This window comes from Podarcis pityusensis (genome assembly GCF_964106645.2).
Source record: "Podarcis pityusensis genome assembly, chromosome: 11".
In the NCBI taxonomy this organism is placed as follows: domain Eukaryota; kingdom Metazoa; phylum Chordata; class Lepidosauria; order Squamata; family Lacertidae; genus Podarcis; species Podarcis pityusensis.
Genome location: NC_138036.1, coordinates 3008715 through 3030261, shown reverse-complemented (window position 1 = coordinate 3030261; position 21547 = coordinate 3008715). Strand labels below are relative to the sequence as shown.

Genomic DNA, 21547 nt, shown 5'->3' with positions numbered 1-21547 from the left:
AAGAGCCGCACTCCCTTTAAAGAGCACACGGAGGTGTTCTGGCTTCTGGGATAGCCCGCGAAGCCTCCGCAGGGCAGCGGGGTGCCTTCATCCCGCTGCCCTGTGGAGGCTTAGCCGAGCAGCCTGCATGCGCTCCATAAGATGCACACACATTTTCCCTTACTTTTTAGAAGGGAAAAAGTGCGTCTTTTAGAGCGAAAAATACAGTAGTCTGACAAGAACATTTTTGGTAACACCTAAGATTTGAATGAGCTACATAGGGGTCCTATCCCATCAAGGTGTTGGCCTTAGGCTTCTTTCACTTCTGTGATAAAACTCTATAAAAGGTCTTCTTAGGCCACTTTCTGGATTTGGGCTGCAGAAATACAGGGACGTCTGGTTGCTTCAGCAAAAGAAAACCACCACTAAGGGATGCTGCCTTTGTAAAAACAGCAGTCAGAAATTTGCGTCCCTTCGGGAAAGAGAAAAATATTTCTAAATCTTACTAAGGGGAATGAATTGAAGGCACAGGAACTCACCTCAGCTGAAGAATATCCCGAGGAGGAATATCTGGACATGTCAAAGTCGTCATCACTGCAGAGGAAGAAAAAGTGCAATGAGGAAAGAGAACCCAGTGAGTGAGAGGGATCCTCCAGAGCTCACTGGCCACATCACTCTTGTTCACAGAGTGAACATGCAGGCAGATTTGCAGGATCCATCAACAGCAGCACCTGCTTCCAAGAGTGGCCACCCAGATGCCTCCAGGTAGCACTCAAGCAAGGCATGCCAGGTGATGCCTTTCTTCTCTTGTTGTTCCTCACACCTGACGCTCATTCAGAAGGTACACTGTGCATGAGTCCAGGAGTGGCTACTGGTAGGCCTCCCCCAGAAATTTGGGCACCTCCAGAGGACCTGTTTATTGAGCATTCCTCCAGAGCTACTTGCACAAAGCTCATGTGGAAATTAGATTACAACCTGGTTTTTACTGACCACCCCCATTTCTTTTGCAGGGAGAATATACAACAATGAGCATGCATCCCAATTTACTTATGAGGTCTCCCCGTTAATCATTCTTTCATTCCACACTGTTCAATGCATTTTGACTTCAACTTTGCTATCCGCAAGAAGTCAGGCTCTTTTTGCAAATGGATTTGTTGTGTTAGGGAGACAAGCATTTTAACCCACTTAAACTGGATTTAATTTCCCAATAGGCAACTGAATCCCTCCTGTGAAATACAGACAATAAATAAAATTCCATGTTTTAGCTCTGGAGACTGAGAAACTTTGCCATGCTGACCGGGCAAATTTTATTTGATCACAGTGGTATGTAAAATAGGAAAAGGTTCTCAGGAGATTTCCAAGAGAACAACTGTATTTTACTGCAATCATCTGAATCTATACCTGTCTGTGTCCAGTGCTACCAATGGCTTTTCATCAGGACTCTGGTCTAATGAGGAATAGCCTTTATTGGGAACAACCAGCCTGAAATTAAAAAGAAAACATTATACATATCACCATGTAAACACTGAAAGCAGAAGTTAAGCAAGGAGAAAGGGGTGTGTGAAGCTGTTCCATATCAGAGGACCTAGTATGGCAGGATGTGGAGATTAGGTAGAAGCTGCTGAGAGAAATGGTAGCAATCTAGTTCTAGGGATGCTGTAAAAGGAAGCATGAAACATTTGGCAAATATGGTCAGCTCTAGTGAATCCAGATACCTTACAGAATACAGGGAAGACTGGTGTGAGTAGTACATAGCCCCCTATTTCCAACTACAATCTGAGTAACCCTCAAGGCATCAAGATTAGACTACTGTAATCTGGTAGTCTCTTAGGTTTGGAAGCTGAATATTTGAAGGACTCCCTCCTCTATGAACCTGAGTGATAAGATCTTCGTTTGCCCCCCACTTATGGAGTGTTCTCTCCAGAAGGCTCGCCTAGTGGAGCCTTCCAGGATTTATTTATTTTATTACATAAAATTCCAGGATTTATTTATTCCATAAAATTTATATACCACTTGACTGTAAAAAAACAAAACACCTTCAAAGCAGTTTACAAAAGGAATAATGTATCACATCAATATTTTTCTTAATACCTAGACATTTAAAATTAGTTAACTCCAATGGTGTTATCTGTTCATTTAATTTTTAAACATGGTATTTTAGTACTGTTTGGTTTTCTGAATTCTAAGCTATCTTTGACATTTTTGTAAAAAATTAAATAAAAAAATTAAATAAAATAAAAGCTACCACAAAGCAGCTTCCATGACTCAAGAAGATGCTCACACTTCAAAATTCTTCCCAAACCTTCACATTGTTGTAAACACTTTGGAACAAAAAGAGTACCTCAAAAAATGTATTATGGCATTAGCTTTCATGGACTATAATCCACGTCGTCAGGTACACAAAGTTGTTACCCACAGTGTGTGTGTGTGGGGGCTGTCTCCTCCCCCCCCCAAACACACAGTTGTGGGGTGTGGGTTGTGTAAAGAACAGTGGGGCCAAATGGCAATGAAATGAAATATCTGAAATTCAATGACAATCACAACAGCAGAATTGGAATTAACATTGCCCTTAAATTGCTAAATTAATTTGACCTTTGTAGTGGAACAGGAAACCCTTTTCGGTAAGATTTTTCCATCCTTGTGGAGCTGAAATGTGCTTCAAAAGGCTGGACATTTTGCAGCTTTCTCACTTGTAGCTCTTACCTATACTAGGGAAAAGCTACACAATTGATCTCTTTCCCAGGCAGACACAATTATATCAGCAGGTGCTGATTTACCTCTTAACTCAAGCAGAACTATGGAGTCGTTTAACCCATTTTCTAAGCTAGTGGCTATTGACAAAACTCTACTCCCAAAAGAGTTCTGCATGAACAACAGGGCATGCCTACCCAAACTGAAGTCCACTGGTATGGTTTACAAATTACCGTATTTTTCGCTCTATAGGGCGCACTTTTTCCCTCCTAAAAAGCAAGGGAAAATGTGTGTGCGTCCTATGGAGCGAATGCAGGGGGGAGGCAGTCGGGAAAAGCCCCCAAGAGCCGCACACAAGCTTCGTGTGCTCTTGCGGGCTTTTCCCCAGGAGGGAGAAGGGACTGACTGGCTGCATCAGTCCCTTCTCCCACCTCCCAGAAAAGCCAGGAGAAGCCACGCAGCCCCTTTAAAGAGCTGGCGGCTTCTGCCGGTCTTGCGGGAGGTGGGGGAATCCCCCCACCTCCCAGAAAAGCCAGGAGAAGCCGCGCTGCCCCTTTAAAGAGCTCACGGCTTCTATGGCTCTCTGGGAGGTGGGGGAAGCTGCAGCGGATTCCCTCCTCCCCGGCTCCCTTTGAAGCAGCAAAGTGGAGCAGCTTACACTCGTGTAAGCAGCTCCTCTCCCACCTTCCTGCTTCAAAGCAACCACGGAGGAGGGAAAGAAGGGGATCCATGGATCCTCTGCTTGCGGCTGCAGAGGATTCGCTCCTCCTGGGCTCCCTTTGAAGCAGGAAAGTGGGAGGGGAGCAGCTTACACTCTTGTAAGCAGCTCCTCTCCCACTTTCCTGCTTCAAAGTGGAGGGAATCCACTGCAGTTGCGAGCAGAGGATCCATGGCTCCGCTTCCTTCCCTGGAAGGAGGGTGCGGGGGTGCAGGGGGGAAAGAGGGCAGGAAATAGATGGCGGGCAGGAAGACACAACCACACTTTGACCACTGGAAAGTCCACCCCAGCCTCCCCAGATTTCCACTGAGACGGCTAGGCTAATCTCGATGGCCATAGGTCAGGCTCAGCATTATTAACTGGACTTAGATAAGCCATGGTTCCCCTTCCTTCCCTCCTCTGAGGCTCGATTTAAAGCAGCAAAGCGGACAGGAGCCACCCGCTTTGCTGCTTTAAATAGTTTAGTGCAACATTTGATTCAGAATATTTTTGTGTGTGTTTTCCTCCTCTAAAAACTAGGTGCGCCCTATGGTGCAAAAAATACGGCAAGCACTTGAATATTGTGAAGTGATCTACCTTGTTCGTGCCATCACATTGTTCTTCTTGGGCTGTTGGTTAACTGGGCTCCCCATGTTTCCATTTTTCAGGGACCCCTTACGAGCCAGCTCCCTCTGTTTCTCTGCAGAAGGAAGGCAGACATTAACATCCAAGTTAGTGAGGCTGCTTCTCCTTTGACGCTGATTAATTATAGCAAGGTTAGCCACAGACTATCAATCCCGTTCTCTGAAAATTATCCTACCACTTCCACATTCTTAGTGGGCTATGAAACAAAGGATGCTTGCAATCTCAAAGGAAAAGGGTCTTATGATTTTTGTTGCTTGGATGTGGGCTCCAGTGTGACCAAACAAAAGCTTTGCTTTGACACGCAGAACAGAAATGGTGCATTTCACTATTTGCGAAATACAGTAAACCTGCAACATATGCACATTTAATGTGTGCTCACTCAGCCTTACATGGGTGGCAAAAATATATATAAAAAACTTAGAAGGGGGGCGGAAAGGAACTGGGGACTTTGGCAACCCTGCCTGCCATTGAACCCAAAGTTTTGACTCGACACGATTCTGGCTTTAGGCGTAAGCTCCGGGACGTAACCCCCATGTAAGTTACGGGCTTACTTTAATAATTCCAAGGGTCATTTCAGAGGTGGTAGGATAATTTTCATAACCTCCATGAGAGGCTAGACATGCCCTGCTGGTCCTGGGCTGGAGGAAAATACCTGAAATTGATTTTACTTACACCTCCCCCCACATGTTGTTGCCGTCTATAGCAGGGGTGGCCAACTTCCAAGAGACTGCAATCTACTCACAGAATTAAAAATTGGCAAAGTTCTTCAGCTTTTTTTAGGGAGGGAAAAAGCCACCTTTTATTATTGGGGGTTAAGGTCACAGTTGTTGAGGTTTTTTTAGCGAAGGGGTTCGGGATGATGAAGTTGCAAGTTGCTTTGCTTATTTTAGGGAGCGGGAATGCCACATTTTTAAAGTATTTTGTGGAGAAAGAGAAACAGCAACTCACAAAAGGATCGCTGGGGGAAAAACAGCCTCGGTTTGTAAACTGCATCTTCTGTTCTCCAACAATGGAGTGCAGGGCCAGAAGGGGGAGGATGAAGTTTCTTTGCTTATTTTAGGGAGGGGAGCGCCACATTTTTAAAGTATTTTGGGGAGAAAGAGAAACAGCAACTCACAAAAGGATTGCTTGGGGGGGGGGGGGAAACAGCCTCGGTTTGTAAACTGCATCTTCTGTTCTCCAACAATGGAATGCAGGGCTGGAAGGGGACCAGGGATCGACCGCGATCGACAAAAACATTGCAGGAATCTACCAGTAAATCGCGATCAACCTGTTGGACATCCCTGGTCTATAGCAACAGGAACATAGAAATTGCTTAGAAGGTACCTGCACATTTTGCCCTATACCTTACTTTCTAGGAGGGCTAGAGACTTACTGTATTTTTTGCACTATAACACTCACTTTTTTCCTCCTAGAAAGTAAGGGGAAATGTCTGTGCGTGTTATGGAGGGAATGCCTACGGGTGGCATGCCTACGGATTTTCCTCCTCTAAAAACTACGTGTGTGTTATGGTCGGGTGCGTGGTATAGAGCGAAAAATACGGTACTTTAAAAAAAGAAAGGAGAAAAGAAAAGGTCAGTGACACCTGCCAAACAGCACTACTTCTACCGGTGTTGGTTGCTTTAGTGTATTATATTAATCTGTATTTGTGAGCTACATTATATTAAAAATACTTAAAAAGAGAAATAATTGTAAGGTCTCTATCTATCAAGGCTGTTTCCGTGTCGGTCTCAAGGAAGCGCCATCACATGCGACACATCCGACACAGAGTTAACACACCTTACAAAAGCAGCACGGATTCTTAGGTAATTTTCACACAGTAGAACATCATTTCATTTGACTGACAGCTCAACACACACAGAGCATTGTAAAGTTTTGCTCCAAACAAATGCGACATATGAAGAATTTTAAAGTGCCATGCAAGCAGATGAAAACGGAATGGTAACCCGAAAGAGAGGGTTGGTTGGAGAGAGACAGAGACGAGCATCCTGTTCTCACAGTTCTGCGTGGCTTGTTAATAGGGAGGTGAAAGGAAGGGCAATGCAAGGCCTTCAGGGAATTACAAAGCCTTGCGCTTGTCTGCAATTCAACATCAGGAAAAGGACGGCGAAAGGCCACGGTTGTTTCCTGACCTGCTACGCTCTTTTGTTGGCAGCTTAAAGCCTTTCACTCAGAGGAGAAGCACAGCGTTTAGTTTTTTTAGCATGATGCAGAATGCAGGAGGGTCAGCCCTGCGAGAAGAGTACCCTTCATTATGCCCTGCCACAAAAGGGATGGCAGTCAGTGAAGTAAAGTGATTTGTGTTGGCAAGAACTGCATCCAAATTGTGCTGCCAGTCATGCCTGTACCCCCTACCCCGGTTACATACTATGTGAGACAGTTTTCCCTTCTAGCTGAAGCAAGAGCAAACATGATGAGGAGGCAGCTTGCCAGACTTAATTTCTCACTGATCTACGTACCAACTAGGTTCAGAGCAACTTACTTGACTTATTTCTATTTAGGAAATGCTTTAATCGCTTCCTACAAAGCTATATTATATTATTTGCTTTTCATTCAAATGAATATCAAAGCAGTGTACAAAACAGAACTCAATTGCAATACAATATGTAGCCAAACAAAAAACTAATAATGCTATACTATTCAACCACAACTGAACACCCATCCACATCCCTCCATTCAGAATCCCAGCCAGTCACTTTGCCTAACAAAGACTAAATGAAAATAAATTTCAAATGGAAGCCATCTTCTACCTCATCTCCCGCCTGGAGCAGAACATTTGCTCCCTCCCTGCCTCACACCCAGGAGGCAGCCGGGTGCGTGTGTGTCTGAGCTCTGCACAGATAAGAAAGTTATCTCTTCAATATAGCTCAGCCTGGTTATAAGATTATCAGACCAACAATTATAACCTCCATGCCTTCCAAAGGAAAACAAATAGCAAACATAGCAGGGAAGGGGAAATTGGATTAAAAAACAACCACCTCACATGTTGTTTGGCCTGGTACTATGCCCATCATTATGACAATTTGGGGGGGGGGGAGTGCATGCACTGCGCCAAAACTCGCTTCAACAGCCCCTTCCTAAGTCATCCAGTGTTGGGGGATAGGGGGCCAGCAGGCTTTGCCCTTCCTATTGCAGTGGCTCCTAGATGACAGTTTCCTCTTTCCCATAGGTGAGGAGGACCATCTGTTGCTTAGGGATACTTAAAACTTGCATTTACACAAAACCAAGTCTCGCTCTCATCTGCATAGCTCCACCCTAAACCCCAAACCAGGCCTGCTCTCATTTGCATAATTCCACCCTAAACCCAAAACCAGGCCTGCTCTCATTTGCATAATTCCACCCTAAACTCAAAACCAGGCCTGCTCTCATTTGCATAGCCCCACCCTAAACTCTATTCTGGATATACTGGCATGATAGGACAAGACTGAGCCAACTAAGAATGACTCCTGCTCAGTCCCTTGTGTGGAGCACAGCATTACTACAACTGACTAAGGAACTGGTGTGTGACTGCACAAGTCAAGCTTGGGATGGAGGGGGTATTGTTTTTGTTTGTTACGATGCTATGTATTTTTTTGTGATCCCGGGTGAAGGGCGGTATAGAAATTTAATAAATAAATAAAAACACATGGGATCCAACATACAGCTGCTCTTTCTTGCCCAACAGCACAGAATTCTTAATGTTTCCCAACACGCTTCTCCAAAGTCACACCCAAGGCAGCACTCTGCCAACTGACTGCTGATGTTGTTGTGATGTGCAGCTGTTCTTATTGCTATGAGCTGCTTTGAGAATCATTTGTGGCGGAGAAACAAATGAAGGGAAGGGGATGGGGATGGGGATGAGGATGAGCTGCCTGCAGATTTTGTAGAGTCTGCTGTTGCATTCTGCTCCACCCCTCAATTAGCTAGGACCAAATGGGGGAATATTTTCCTTTTCAGGATATCCTATCCAAAAAAGTTGGAGACTGCAGCAGCAAAGTCACTTTCTGAAAAAGCCAATAAGGTTAAGTTTCCCAAGAAGAAATTAAAAAACTCTATTTGTGCACATCAGAGCAATCAGATCAATAGATTGGTATTTAGGGAAATTATGTTGTTCCATTTTTCTTCAAGGTTCTTATTGCTTTTTATCACTTCAGTTAACCTGCTGAAAGAAGCCAATTCTAAACAGCACCCATGAGGCTTCTTACTTTCTCTCCAAAACAATTAAGGGTTCCTAAAAGGGGTTAAAGCTGTTTATCAAGCTACACCACGCTCTTGATCTAGCAGTTTTAAGAAATCGATTTGGACACAACACTTTGGTCTCAGCATCTTCATTTCTACTCTGAATAAGGAGAGTCAACGCTTCTTTTATTCTCGGCATCAAAACAAGCATATCAAAAACAGAACTTTGAAAATGACATTTGTAAAGCCTATGTTGATAGATCACGGTTACAATTCAAAGAAAGTTTTGTGTTTAGACTGATGAGCCTTAAGCATTAATGCTTCTCTCCGAATTGTTCCCAGTGTATATAAAAGCAGGCTCTCAGCAGTGAAATGGCTACAAAACCCACCACTCAATGCCTCACCCCTTGCGCTGGCTCTCTTTAATTATATCCACAAATGCCTTACAAGCATGACTAAACTATATCCTGAATCTGCCAAGACCTCCATGGATGCAGCTTTTATCTCTGCCTGGGACAGCAGACATAGCCCTTGTGTGCTTATTTAAAGGGCACATGATGTCAAGAAAAACATGCTTTGTCCTCCCAGTTCAGAGAACATGTCCCATACTCAACCACTGTAGGCTACTGACATCATGGCTCTGATTTCACAGGAGCAAAAAGATGCACTGCCCTTTTGACAAATGCCCTCTGGAAAACAGGGGAGAAGTTCTTGGAGAACACTCCCTCTTAGGATACAGGAGGATACCAATTTGAGATTTCTCTTGATTTGCATGTGCTGAGTCTCCTGAGGGAAGTCGAATGGGACACCACCAAGCTGCTCCAGCAACTCTCTCTGCTTTCTCCAGCAGCAAGTGGTGAAGCAGCAGAGCAGGCCTAATCACCAGTCCCGTTGGGTTCCAGCTAGAGCACAGCTCTGCCCCTTCACACAAAAAGAAACAGTGCTGCCCCTCTGTTCTCCGGAAGGCAGTGCCAAATTAAGGGGGCAACTGCAGTCAGGCCACTGGCTCACCTGTAGCAGGTTCTAAGAGTCTGCCTAGAAAGAGATTGTGTCAGGCAGGCTACATCCTTAAAGGATCAGCTCTATCACGGGCACCCCTTCACCAGCTCCCCCTCCTGCCCAACTGCAGTAATAATAATAATAATAATAATAATAATAATAATAATAATTTATTATTTATACCCCGCCCATCTGGCTGGGCTTCCTCAGTCACTCTGGGCGGCTTTCAACAAAATATTAAAATACAGTACAGTGGTACCTCGGGTTAAGTACTTAATTCGTTCCGGAGGTCCATTCTTAACCTGAAACTGTTCTTAACCTGAAGCACCACTTTAGCTAATGGGGCGTCCTGCTGCCACCGCGCCGCCAGAGCCCGATTTCTGTTCTTATCCTGAAGCAAAGTTCTTAACCTGAAGCACTATTTCTGAGTTAGCGGAGTGTGTAACCTGAAGCGTATGTAACCCGAGGTACCACTGTAATCCATCAAACATTAAAAGCTTTCCTAAACAGTACTGGGTTTTGTGTGCATGCGTCTATTTGTACTGCAATAGAACCTTGGTGCAGTTCTTATATTAGGGGAAGGCTATCCCATCTGCAAGTGATGAGACTGTGTCCTCAGTTGTAAGCACCCAGTGAGTCTGCTGGCCATTAACATCCCTCTTCTTGGCTTGGTGGCTGGTGGCAGGTGGCCACACAACATGATGCCATCTCATCTTTTGAGATCCCAGGAAAGACGTTACTCTCTCTTCTCTTGTTAGATGCACAGAGCGGTTTATGAATCATTTATTCCAAAAGTATTGCAAGAACGTGACTCTAATTACATCCACTTCGATCAAAATGGACACAATTAGCACAACGATATTGTCAGGCACGCTGGGACACTTGGTCTTGTGCCCAACTTGATAGGAAGATGATTCTCCACAGAGAAGCTTGAGGCCGCTGCCGCCACCCTCCTTTTCCCGTCCTAGGTAGATTTGGGGGCCCTAGTGAAGGGGAAGGGGAATGAACATACACAAAGCATTGATCCTTTGCACACTCTTGCTTGTAGCACACATAAAATGATCCAGCCCCCCAGATGATATTTCTGAAGACTTTTCAAAGGCAGCAGTCCAACCCAGATATTACCGAAGGACGAATAACAGTGGCAAGATCAACCTGTCCAAGATCAAAAGCAGCTAGTACATCACAGCTGGTAAAAAGTGCTCTGTGCCACAGACTCCACCGGCATCCGGAACAGAAGCTGGGTCTTGAAGCAGCCATTAGCTCTGAACTTAATCCCGATGGGGGAATGCAACCCCAACCAGAACACTCCATTTACATGATCAGCTAAACCTCCTACCACCAGCGTCTTTGCTTTGTTTCAATTGTGTTTATGAACCCTTTTTCAAGGATGTGAAAGAGGGGAATCAGGCAGTAAGCAGCTTACGTTACAGAGTTCCTAGCATGCTCGCAGAAGATATGCTGCAGTTAAACCACACGCCATCAGGAATTAAGTACTGAAATTTCATGTGCTGTTAAAGCACTAGTATGAGACAGGGATATCCAGTGTATTATTGGGGGATATGTCACCCTGTAGGTGCCGTGCGTGGTGAGGATGCCAGAACTCTATGTCCTACTCTCTTTTCATAGATGGTAATGAAGTCAGAACCCATAAAAATAAGAGCTTGATGTGAATATGTCCTTGGGTGTCCTTGAGACACTACATGCAAAACTCACACCGATCTTTTTTGGGGAGGGGGTATCATTTGTAGCAATATTCCCACCAGTCTTTTCTTCTCACAATGCAGGCAATCACTCCCAAAGGAATGGGGTAGGGGAGAGGAGAAAGGTGGTGGCGAACACCACAAGCCACCCATTAACAAGAAGCCTGCTCCAGGCCTCCAGAGGTGAAAGACTAGGCATTAATCCAAAAGCTCATTCTCTCAGCCCAGGCTTTTGTAGGAAATGCAATCCAGGATCTAATTTTCAGTTTCACTTTCTAATGAAAGGAAAATGAATGTCAGCCCAGGGGATTCACAAGGGGGTCCTGAGGGAAAAGGCTAGGTTTGCCACGAAAATTAATCTTCTTTAGGGCAGGTGACCTTTTTAAAGAAGTGGAAGTGAAATCTTAACAAGTTTACCTGCTACTGGAGAATCCAAGATTACGGACCAAAATATCACCTTGGAAGAACAATATTCTCTCAGCACTTGGTACAAAATCAAATAACTTAGGCAGCTTTTCAAAAAGAATTAAGACGCATTCATGGAGCGTAAGGTTATCGATGACTACTAGTCATGACAGCTTTATGTTGTCTCTTGGATCAGAGGATGCACTTGAATGCCAGTCACTGAGGAACATGAACAGAAGGGGGCTATTAAGCTCCTGTCCTGCTTGTGGCCTTTCCCATTTGGGCAGCTGTTTTGTTACCGTGAGAATAGGATGCTGGAGTAGATGGGTCTCTGGTTGGATCCAGAAGGGCACTTCTTATGCCATTAACTACCATTTCAAACAGTATCATCTAGAAAACTATAGGATCACAAGAACTCTCGATATGTTATTTAAGAAACAGTGAACAAAATTATTGTTTCCCCCCATTAATATTGCTAAGAAATTAATTTTTGTTTATTCATGTACAGATCACATTTTACAAGAATTGACAGCTATTTGTGGAATAACTTGCTAGGCAGGAATTATAGTCCTCTTCAGGCTTTACCTGAACATGGTTAGAATCACCCTTCAGACCTCACCTTTCAATGCAAGAAGATCTAAAGCAGAGCCAGTGCAGAGGGTGAGGGAAGCATTGGGACAGAGATTGCATGTGTGACTCTTCCCACTTTAAGCTCACATGTGTTCACCCTGGCATGCCTGGAGGGGGCATATTACACATAGGGACCTGAAATATTGCTTATGATCACCCAGCATGTTCATATCTGGGGTGGTGTTAAAATCTAAAGAAAAAGCTAGCTTGCTCAGGTAGCGAAGGTGAATCTGAACTAGAGACTTCCCAGGTTCGAATTCATCATTCCACCCCACTAACTCTTGTTAATAGCACAAGATTTCTATATAAAATAAAATAGAGGGTTTGAACTGCAGATACTCCAAAGTCTCCCTGGCCGCTCACCTGCATAACCCAATAGCATCCAAACCAAACCAGTAAGAGCCCATTGCCAATCCCTGTTGGATCAGACTAAATGCCTTTATAGTTAAGCATCCTGTTCTCACAGAGGCCAACTAAATGCATTTGAGAAGTCCACAGGTAGGGTCTGAATGCAACAGTGCTCCCCGCCTCCTTGTGCTTCCTAGCAAATAGTATTCAGAGGCATATGGCCTCTGACGGTGGTGTTGGTACACAGCCATTATGGCCATGTCGCTCACAACTAGGATAGCAGAACTGATTAGCCAGCAGCACTGAGAATGTGAGAGGGAAGATGGAGAAAACAGAGGAGAGGGAGAGAAAGAGAAGACAGGAAGGGGTATGTCAAGCTGTTCAGGGAGGTTCCAAATGAGTTGGAAGAGGCTGCAGCACAACGTTAGAGCATAGATACTGAATGCAAAAGGTCGCAATTTCAGCCTCCAGCATCTCCAAGGAGGGCTAGGAAAGAATGCTGCCTGAAACCCTGGGAAGCCACTGTTAATCAGTACAGACAATACTGTGCAATGGACCTCTGGTCTGACCCTGACCATGGGCTTCATGGATTTTTCAATGGGAGCTGATTACGGTCACCTGAAACTTGTTCCTACAAAACGGCAGTGCTCATGGCCCAGCTGCTGCAAACAGTAGGATAACAAGAGCAAGCCCTCCCAGGACTACTGGAAGAGTGAGCAAGATAAGCTTGCAGTATTCCTGCCAATCATTTATTATGAATACACCTGTGTGCCACCCTCTCCTTTCCATTAAGGAGCGTTCAAGATGACTAACTATGTTTCCATTAAAGTGACAAACACAATAGAAAAAACCCAGACTGAAGGGTTTTTCATAAGGAAGGGAGAACACCATTACCAGCCCCACAATGCAACTCCACAGGAGCAGTTATCTCTTAACAATGCTCTGGGCGGGAAAAGGAACATTTATCACCCAGGAAAAGTGTGCATGGCATACTGCAACACTCTTTCACACAAGGAGTAGCATTTAAACACTATGATGATGGTGCTTGTAGGTCCACAAGAGCTGAGGCCTCCTCAGAAAGCCAGGCTCTCCCACAACCTCCCTTGGGTCAGGAAGGATTTGCTGCCTAAAAACCAAAATAAATGGAGATGCAGGAGAGTTAAAAGGCCTAAACTATGTCACATGAAGGCTGAACTGCGCACCAGAGTGCATGAACAAAAGACAACAGCACAAAGCGCAAGCTCGCAGGTGCCTGGGTTTTAGTATGAGCTCACGCCCGCTCACATAGACATCTTGCTTAAGCTGCTGTATTTTGAGATTTCCTGTGAGTCACTCTGTGAACAATTCACTGTGGAATATAAATTAAAGCAACAGGAGAACATTCTGGTGACCTAAGGTCAGGGGTGGGTGACCTTAAGCTCAAGGGTCCAATGTGGCCCTCCAGGTCTCCCTATATGGCCCTTGGAGCTTTTGTCAAGCCACATTGCATAACAGGGATGCAATGGAGGCAGAAAGGTTGGCTTTGTTGCCTTGCTTGGGAATATTTGGTAGCTGTGGGTGGTTACTCTTGTCATGAAGGCAAGGAGATACCAAGGAAATTGACTGTTGGATTGGGGGTGGGGAGAAGAGGAGCTCCGAGTAGGACAGAACGTTCCCATCTCTTTCTGACAGTACAATTAAACACAGATTGTTTCAGTGGCCTGGTTCATTCACCACAAAAACCATGATACAATTGGGAATGTGCCACTTGGGTCCCTGCACAACTCCCCGAGTCTGTGTGGTTCCTGTGTAGCTCAAACAAGCCATATTATGACATGCCACCTGGGTCCAAATATTTGCTCTTTGTTTCTTCTTCTGGCTTACTCCTTGTGGTTTGTTTGGAACAAAAGCAAACCATGGTCTGGGTTCAGTCCGGGGACCTGCGCAGTAAGGGAGACGCACATTATCATGATGTGCAAAGAAGGCCGGTAGGAGCATGTCAGAGGCTTCATATACAAGGGACAAGTTCCTGAGCCTTGTGAAACTTAAGCAATTGTGCCAGGTACGTTGTATTCAAAAAATAAAAAACAACAACCCACAGGAACCTCCGGGTATAGGGCGGTATATAAATTCAATAAATAAAATAAATAAAAAAATTTAAGGTTTTCCATAATTGCTATTCCACATGGAGCACCGCCACAGGTAAGTGCTTTCAGCATCTTGTATGCAAGCATGATTGATGTCTGAACAAGCCTATGGAGGTAATAAAGTAAGAAACAGGACAAAAGATGCTAAAATTGGATTTCTGCTTCACTGCTCAGGGCTGTGGGAACTGCTTCCAGGGACAGCACAGGCTCTTTTGAGGAGAAAGCAAGCAGGTTGCTTCTATGAACTGGAGCAGAGAAGCTGTAAGTTAGGGCCTCCAAATATCGTGGAAATTCAGCTCCCAGCATAACCAACAGTAAGGGATGCTGGACGTTGCAGTCTAGCAACATCAGGAGGGCCACAAATCCCCCACTTCTAATCTAAGAATGTACACAGTATAAAGCCCTAAGCAACATAGGGAACCCTAAATTTGTTCCTTTCACGTCTAGTCCACCCACGAGAGATAGAACTTTTCGTTGATGGGGTAGCATTCTGGCTTCTACAGATACTTATTCTCTGCCGTAAAGGAAGATAAAGGGTTAAAGGGGAATTAGAGTCCCTTAATGGAAGAGAACTGTCCCTGTTTAATTCTGAGGAGAAGGAGAGCTGCAGCTTTAGAGACAGGAGCTAGAAGCCAAGCAGGTAAATTATAGCATCCTTCAGAAAAATCCACCCAGAAAGCCTGATTCCAAAAATAGCTAATCAGCATTAATTGCCCCATTACGGAAGATGCTAGGGAAATTTCAGTACTCAAGAAATCAACAAGAGATGCCACACAAATGGCATTGATTTTTCCAGTCATTTATTTAGAAAAAGAAAAGTAGAAACCAAAACAGCCTAACAGGGATTGAGCACACTCAGTACTATGGAATGATGACCCACTGCTGGGCGGGGGGCGGGGAGGGCTGAAATCTGGGTCAGAGATGGGAGGGGGAGAGTGGGCTGGGGTGGAACTGGATGGAACGGCTGAGTTCTGAACACCAGCATTCTACACAGCAGTATTATGTGGCAGGTTCCACTTACACCAACTCTAAAACGTTCCATTTAGCTCTTGTGACTAATAGCTGCAGATATTGCCTATTCTCCACAAATATGTCTGACTCCTTCTGAAAGCTATTGAAGGCAGTGCTGATCACATGGCAGCAAATTCCATACCTTGTGCATTAATGTGAAGTAGAGGTGGCAAAGGGCACATAGCTCTGTCCTCCAACATGCCACTACCTGAGGCAGCTGCCTCACTATGCCTTATGGGGGACCTGACGCTGACCCTGGAAAACTGAATTTCATAAAAATTCTGAATATGTCCACAGCATATCCAGAAATTGTATGTACCGGTGTATTTTGCCCCCTTCTTTGTGTCTTTTCAAGGTTTTGGCATACTTAACAATTCATGCCAGCAAAAACTTTACTATTTTACTGCCCAATCTAACTCCAGATGATTTATAAGCAGAATGCAGCAATCCCAAAGGGGATGCAAATGGGTGGGTGTGTAATTGTTCACTTCCCACCACTGTGAAGGTAGTCTTCTTACCTTTCTTTGATTCCTGTTTAGACAGTTACTTATTCGTAAGGTGATCTGTAATCTAGCTTTACTAGTGCAATTCACTGAGCGCAGATATCATGCAGAGAGGCCTGCAATTCCCCAGTGTCATTTTTAAGTTTGGTGATACAGTGGTTGCCTAATCTTCAAATAGGGACGTGGGTGGCGCTGTGGGTTAAACCACAGAGCCTAGGACTTGCCGATCAGAAGGTCGGTGGTCCGAATCCCTGCAGCGGTGAGCTCCCGTTGCTTGGTCCCTGCTCCTGCCAACCTAGCAGTTCGAAAGCACGTCAAAGTGCACGTAGATAAATAGGTACTGCTCTGGCGGGAAGGTAAACGGCGTTTCTGTGCACTGCTCTGGTTCGCCAAAAGCGTCTTAGTCCTGCTGGCCACATGACCCTGAAGCTGTACGCCGGCTCCCTCGGCCAGTAAAGCGAGATGAGCACCGCAACCCCAGAGTCGGCCACGACTGGACCTAATGGTCAGGGGTCCCTTTACCTTTTGTAATCTTCAAATAAGCAGGCTGATTTTCCTGATGTTTCACATTTTTGTTACCAGATGGACCATAACAGGTTTCTTATGATATCAAATCCATTTCTGAAATTTACTCTGGCTGTTCAAAGGCATTATTTAACCACCAGCCTGAATGCCTTTGAAAAGGGATTAAACAAAATTTACGGAGTAACAATCAGTGCCTACTAGCCATGATGTCTATGCTCTGCCTCCATGTCTAAATCCCAGTTGCTTGGAATGTCTTGTGGGGAAAACGCTGTTGTAAAATCAGGTCCTGCTTGCTAGCTTCCCATAGGCACCTGGTTGGCCTATGTGAGCACAGGATGCTGGACTAGATGGGCCACTGGCCTGATCCAGAGGTTTTTCTTATGTTATTAGCATTTCATTGAGTTTTTCGGGGAGTGGGGTGGTGGTCGGTGGGTTCATAGCAATGCTCAAATACCTGCTCTTTGATACAGTTGTGGTGGTTATTCTATTTCCCATAAAGGCCAAACGCATAGGTACTCTTGAGGAAAAATAGCATTTGCTCTGGGAAACTGGGAGATGCAGGGAGGAGGGTGCACACTCCCTTTCCCAAGTCAGGGGTGCATCAATCAAGATTTCAAACTGTCAAGACATGAACATGAGGCCATTATCTTGAATGCTGGAACTGTGTCACCTTCTGAATGGACAATGATTAGTATTTCCTTCCCTTATTTCCTCTTCCAGTCAGCAGAGCAATTTAGTACCCCTGATGGATCAATACCATTCAATAGACAAGACCACCACATGACATGTGCAAGTCAGTCTCTGCCGCCTCCTTTCTACTTCCCCAAACATATCATTCCTTTGACATCCGCAAAGACAGCCTCTGAAAAGCAGAGACAATCCATTAACCTGAGGTCACTGAAGCCTAGAGTTAACACAACCACTTCATGGGAGGGAAGAGGAATTATGTGCCTACACAATTCTGAACCGGACAGCTCAGTGCACAACTATCTGCTTGAAATGTGTGAACTTTGGCTTTCATTTTGAAACAAATATGTTTCTAGACTGTATGGCTTTAAGGTTTTCACATGTTAACACAGCTCCTGGTGACACGTGGAAATGAAGGACACAGCAAACAGACCAGGGCTTTAGTAATATTAATTTCTTGCAATGTACATACACATTTAGTTACAGCTTTCCAGCTCATGTTCTGATATGACCATCACCACTAAAAGAGGTGCTTTACTCACACTGTGTAGACAATCAAAGCACTTTTAAAGTAGCTGTAGTGCAGATAACACAGTCAAGAGAAGGAATTTTGGTTTACAGTCCCTAATGCATAATACTTTAGTGTTCCAATATTAGCACAAGACAAGCTTGTTGCAATTCAGCACTGGAGGCCTCACAATTACTTGGGGTGACTCAACTCATCCTGCAGGATATAAAAAAAAATTCATGGTGTTGTTCCGTTGAAACCTCGGGGGTGGGGCATAGTGGCATTTCTTGATCTTCCATTAAACTATGGATTTCCCATACTTAAAGGAGTGAAAGTCATGCTCCACACTGGGAGGCGTGGGGGGGGGATCTAAATGCTACAAGAGACAGAGCTGCCAACCTGGAACCCTCAGTTCAAATCAAACTCATGTGGTAGCCTTAGGCAAATCACACTTTCCGCCTCAATCCCAGAGTTGCAACATACAAATAATGCTGAACCTTACACAGGATTGTGCTAAGGCAGGAATGAAGTATCTGTGGCTTTCCAGAAGCTGCTGGGCGACAACTCAACCTCTGGCCATGCTGGCTGGGGCTAATAGCAGCTGTAGTCCAACAACATCTGGAGGTTCCCTAAAGGTAAAGGGACCCCTGACCATTAGGTCCAGTCGTGGCCGACTCTGGGGTTGTGGCGCTCATCTCGCTTTATTGGCCGAGGGAGCCGGTGTACAGCTTTCCGGGTCATGTGGCCAGCATGACTAAGCCGCTTCTGGCGAACCAGAGCAGTGCACGGAAACGCCATTTACCTTCCCGCCAGAGCGGTACCTATTTATGCACTTGCACTTTGATGTGCTTTCGAACTGCTAGGTTGGCAGGAGCAGGGACAGAGCAATGGGAGCTCACCCCGTCGTGGGGATTCGAACTGCCGACCTTCTGATCGGCATGTGGTTCAACCCACAGCGCCCCCTACTCCCCGTCTAATGATTACTGAGGTAATGCATGTAAGTTAATATGCTGTGTAAATGCAAATTATTAAGCATAGTGAGTTGGTGGTACGTCTGAAAAATCTCACCTGCTTTCCCTTTCCCTTCTAGGACTAGATCTTCACTTTTTACAGGAGTTCTAATATGCATTTTACAAGTTAAGCACATGATATTCAGTAGAGGTGACCAGGAATCAACAGATTTCATTAGAAACCAGAAGGTCTACTTAAGATTGCATAAGCTTCATTAACAACAGTTTGTGCAGTTCTGGGAATTGCTCCCCGCCCCCAAGTCTGCCGCTCTACAAAATGGACTTTCAAAGACGTTTGTTATTATAGAAGGATTTTGATACCTTTTGTTCCCTCCCAGCTCTGACATGTTTTCATTGGCTTGCCATTATTAATTTCATGCCTTGCATCTGTTCAGATGAGCCCTCTTGCCTCTAACTCCCAAGGCTATGTCATTTACCATTTACCATATAACTTCCCAAACAAATGACAAGGTGCCTATCCTTAAAAATGACCTGTCACCCAAAATAAGCACAAATGCCAAAGCAAACAGACAACATAAAATTATCAGTCCCTAAGAGGGGAGGCCATTGGAAGGCCTGCAGAAGAGCAGAATAACAGTAGAAATAAATGGGGGCAGGGGTGATGACCAAACAGAAGCCACGAAGTGGCAACAGGGAAAATCCTACCAATATGGGTAACAAGAAGAAGGCATTCAAACAAGAAGGTGTCTTCAAGGTTGCAATATTATCAGTGACCCACAGCAACTAGAGACAAACATTTTCCGCCATATCTATTTATATGCCTTTTGCATGGTACATCAATTTCCAATAGGAGGTCATGGTTGCATTTGTAAGAACTCTATCGCTTAGTGTGGCAGCAGATGCACTTTGGAACTCCCTGCTTATCTGAGATCAAGCAAGCGCCTTAACTGTATTTTTTGGCACCTGCTTAAAACATTCTTGTTTTGACGAGTCTACCCAGATGCTTAGAAAGTTGAGGTAATTTTAATCTGTTTTAGTATTTCAATATTTGGGTGCCTTATAGTATGGCTGTGAATTCTTATCAATTTAAGTGTTTTGTCTTTTGGTAAACCGCGTTGAGGTTTGTTTGTTTTTTTCCAATCAAGCGGTGCATAACTTTTAGGAAATAAATAAATTAATAAAATGGTAAAACCTATGGTGGTTCCTATCAGTGGCACCACTTCCACTCCTATGATATTGGAATCTGGGGTAATTCAGTGAAGCTGAATGGTTGGTTGGTCAGTCAGTCAGTCAGTCAGACGGACAAAAGATAGTACTTCTTCTCATGGTATATAGTTTTATGGAATTCACCATGATATGAGGAGATGGAAAATATGAATGGTTTGAAAAGGGAACTAGACAGATTCATAGAGAATGTGTCAGGAGTTTGTCCTACACTTGAGTAGGACACTGGTAGAGACACATGCCCGACTGGCATGTTCTCTCCCTCCTGGTCGTTCGTTCGGGAGCTTCAAAAGCTTTCTTCAGCCCGAACATCACAGCAACCAATGGCAACCGACACCGGCACATTTAGGGATCTGCAGAGTTTGCACATCTTGCGTGACAGACCTCAGCGACTCAGCATTTTGGCTAAATTTTACTCCATATATACCAAGCTCCCTTTCATGCAAAAAGGTACCTGACTTGGCAGACTCTGATTGCAAGAGGATTATGAAAGAGGCAGAGTGCATAAGCAACAGATTCCCTGCCAACAATATGAGAAACGGAGTGAAATGGTTTTTCCAAAATGCCACAACCATAATACCAACCAACCCTTCTTCCAGCATCAAGCCCCTTAGCTGTGCACAGAATATGCTTGAAGAAAAGTGTGGTTATGACAGCAGAGCATTTTAAGCCACTCTGAAAAGTAACATCCTGTCTCCGTCACTTCCCACTCTGTGGAGTCAAAACATACACCATCATGTGAAAGACAACAATCCCATGACTGCAATCATGGAGCAGGAATTCCAACAGAATGTGTCTTTCAATGGCTACTGGGCATGATGGCTGGATTCCATCTTCAGGATCAAAGGCATTATCCCTTTGAATACAAGTTGCTGAGGATCAGCAGTAGGAGAAAGACTATTGTCCCCCTGTCCTGCTTGCTGGTTTCTAATCTGTGGGGGGAAAGGATACTGGACTAGGTCTTTGGTCCAACAGGGTTCTTATGTGGGAGAGGAGAAAGAATGTTGTATGTGTACACCATTAAATCATACTGGCTTCATACAAAGATGAATTGTCATGGATTCCTCTAGCCCAAATCCTGAGAACTGCAGCTTAGTGTGGGCACCAAGAGTTCTGTTCTTTACCCCTCCCCCCAACTCTCACATGCAGTTCCAAGGTTTCTTTAAAGGAAAGAGATGATGGCGAAACAAGTGTATGTTGCCAGTGTACATTTGCCCTGAGAGGTAGAGAGAGAAGGGGAAAACAAAATGGAGACAAGTTCTAGGAAATTAAGTACAGTGGTAGCTTGGTTCTCAAACGCCTTGGTACTAAAACAACTTGGAACCCAAACACTACAAACCCGGAAGTAAGTGTTCCGGTTTGTGAACATTTTTCAGAAGCCGAATGTGCTCCGTTTTGAGTCTTACGCTTCTGATTTGAGTGCCACAGTTCTGTTTTGAGCGTTATGCTGTTTTTGCTATTTACTTTGCGTTTTGGTAGCTCTTTCTTTTTTGTTTTTGCGACTGTGTGGAACCCAGTTAAGCTACTGATTGATTGTGTGACTGCAGCACATTGTTTATTGCTTTCATTTTATGGATCAATGGTCTTGCTTGAAAGTAAAATTCATGTTAAATTGCTGTTTTAGGAGTTGTTTTTAAAAGTCTGGAATGGATTAATCTGTTTTGCATTACCTTCTATGGGAAAGCGCGCCTTGGTTTTGGAACGGACTTCCGGAACGGATTAAGTTTGAGAACCAAG

The 21547-nt window shown here is 44.5% G+C and overlaps 1 protein-coding gene across 2 annotated transcripts in view; it reads right to left on the bottom strand.

The window, feature by feature from the left end:
* FAM219A (family with sequence similarity 219 member A) overlaps positions 1-21547 on the bottom strand; it is a 58472-nt gene that overhangs the window by 2764 nt on the left and 34161 nt on the right. For both annotated transcript variants that reach the window (XM_080973698.1, XM_080973697.1), the window contains exons 3-5: positions 3965-4067; positions 1381-1461; positions 519-573 (exon numbers count right to left, since the gene is read on the bottom strand). In XM_080973698.1, the coding sequence (XP_080829824.1) occupies positions 519-573; positions 1381-1461; positions 3965-4067 (239 nt within the window). The remainder of the gene's footprint in view (positions 1-518; positions 574-1380; positions 1462-3964; positions 4068-21547) is intronic.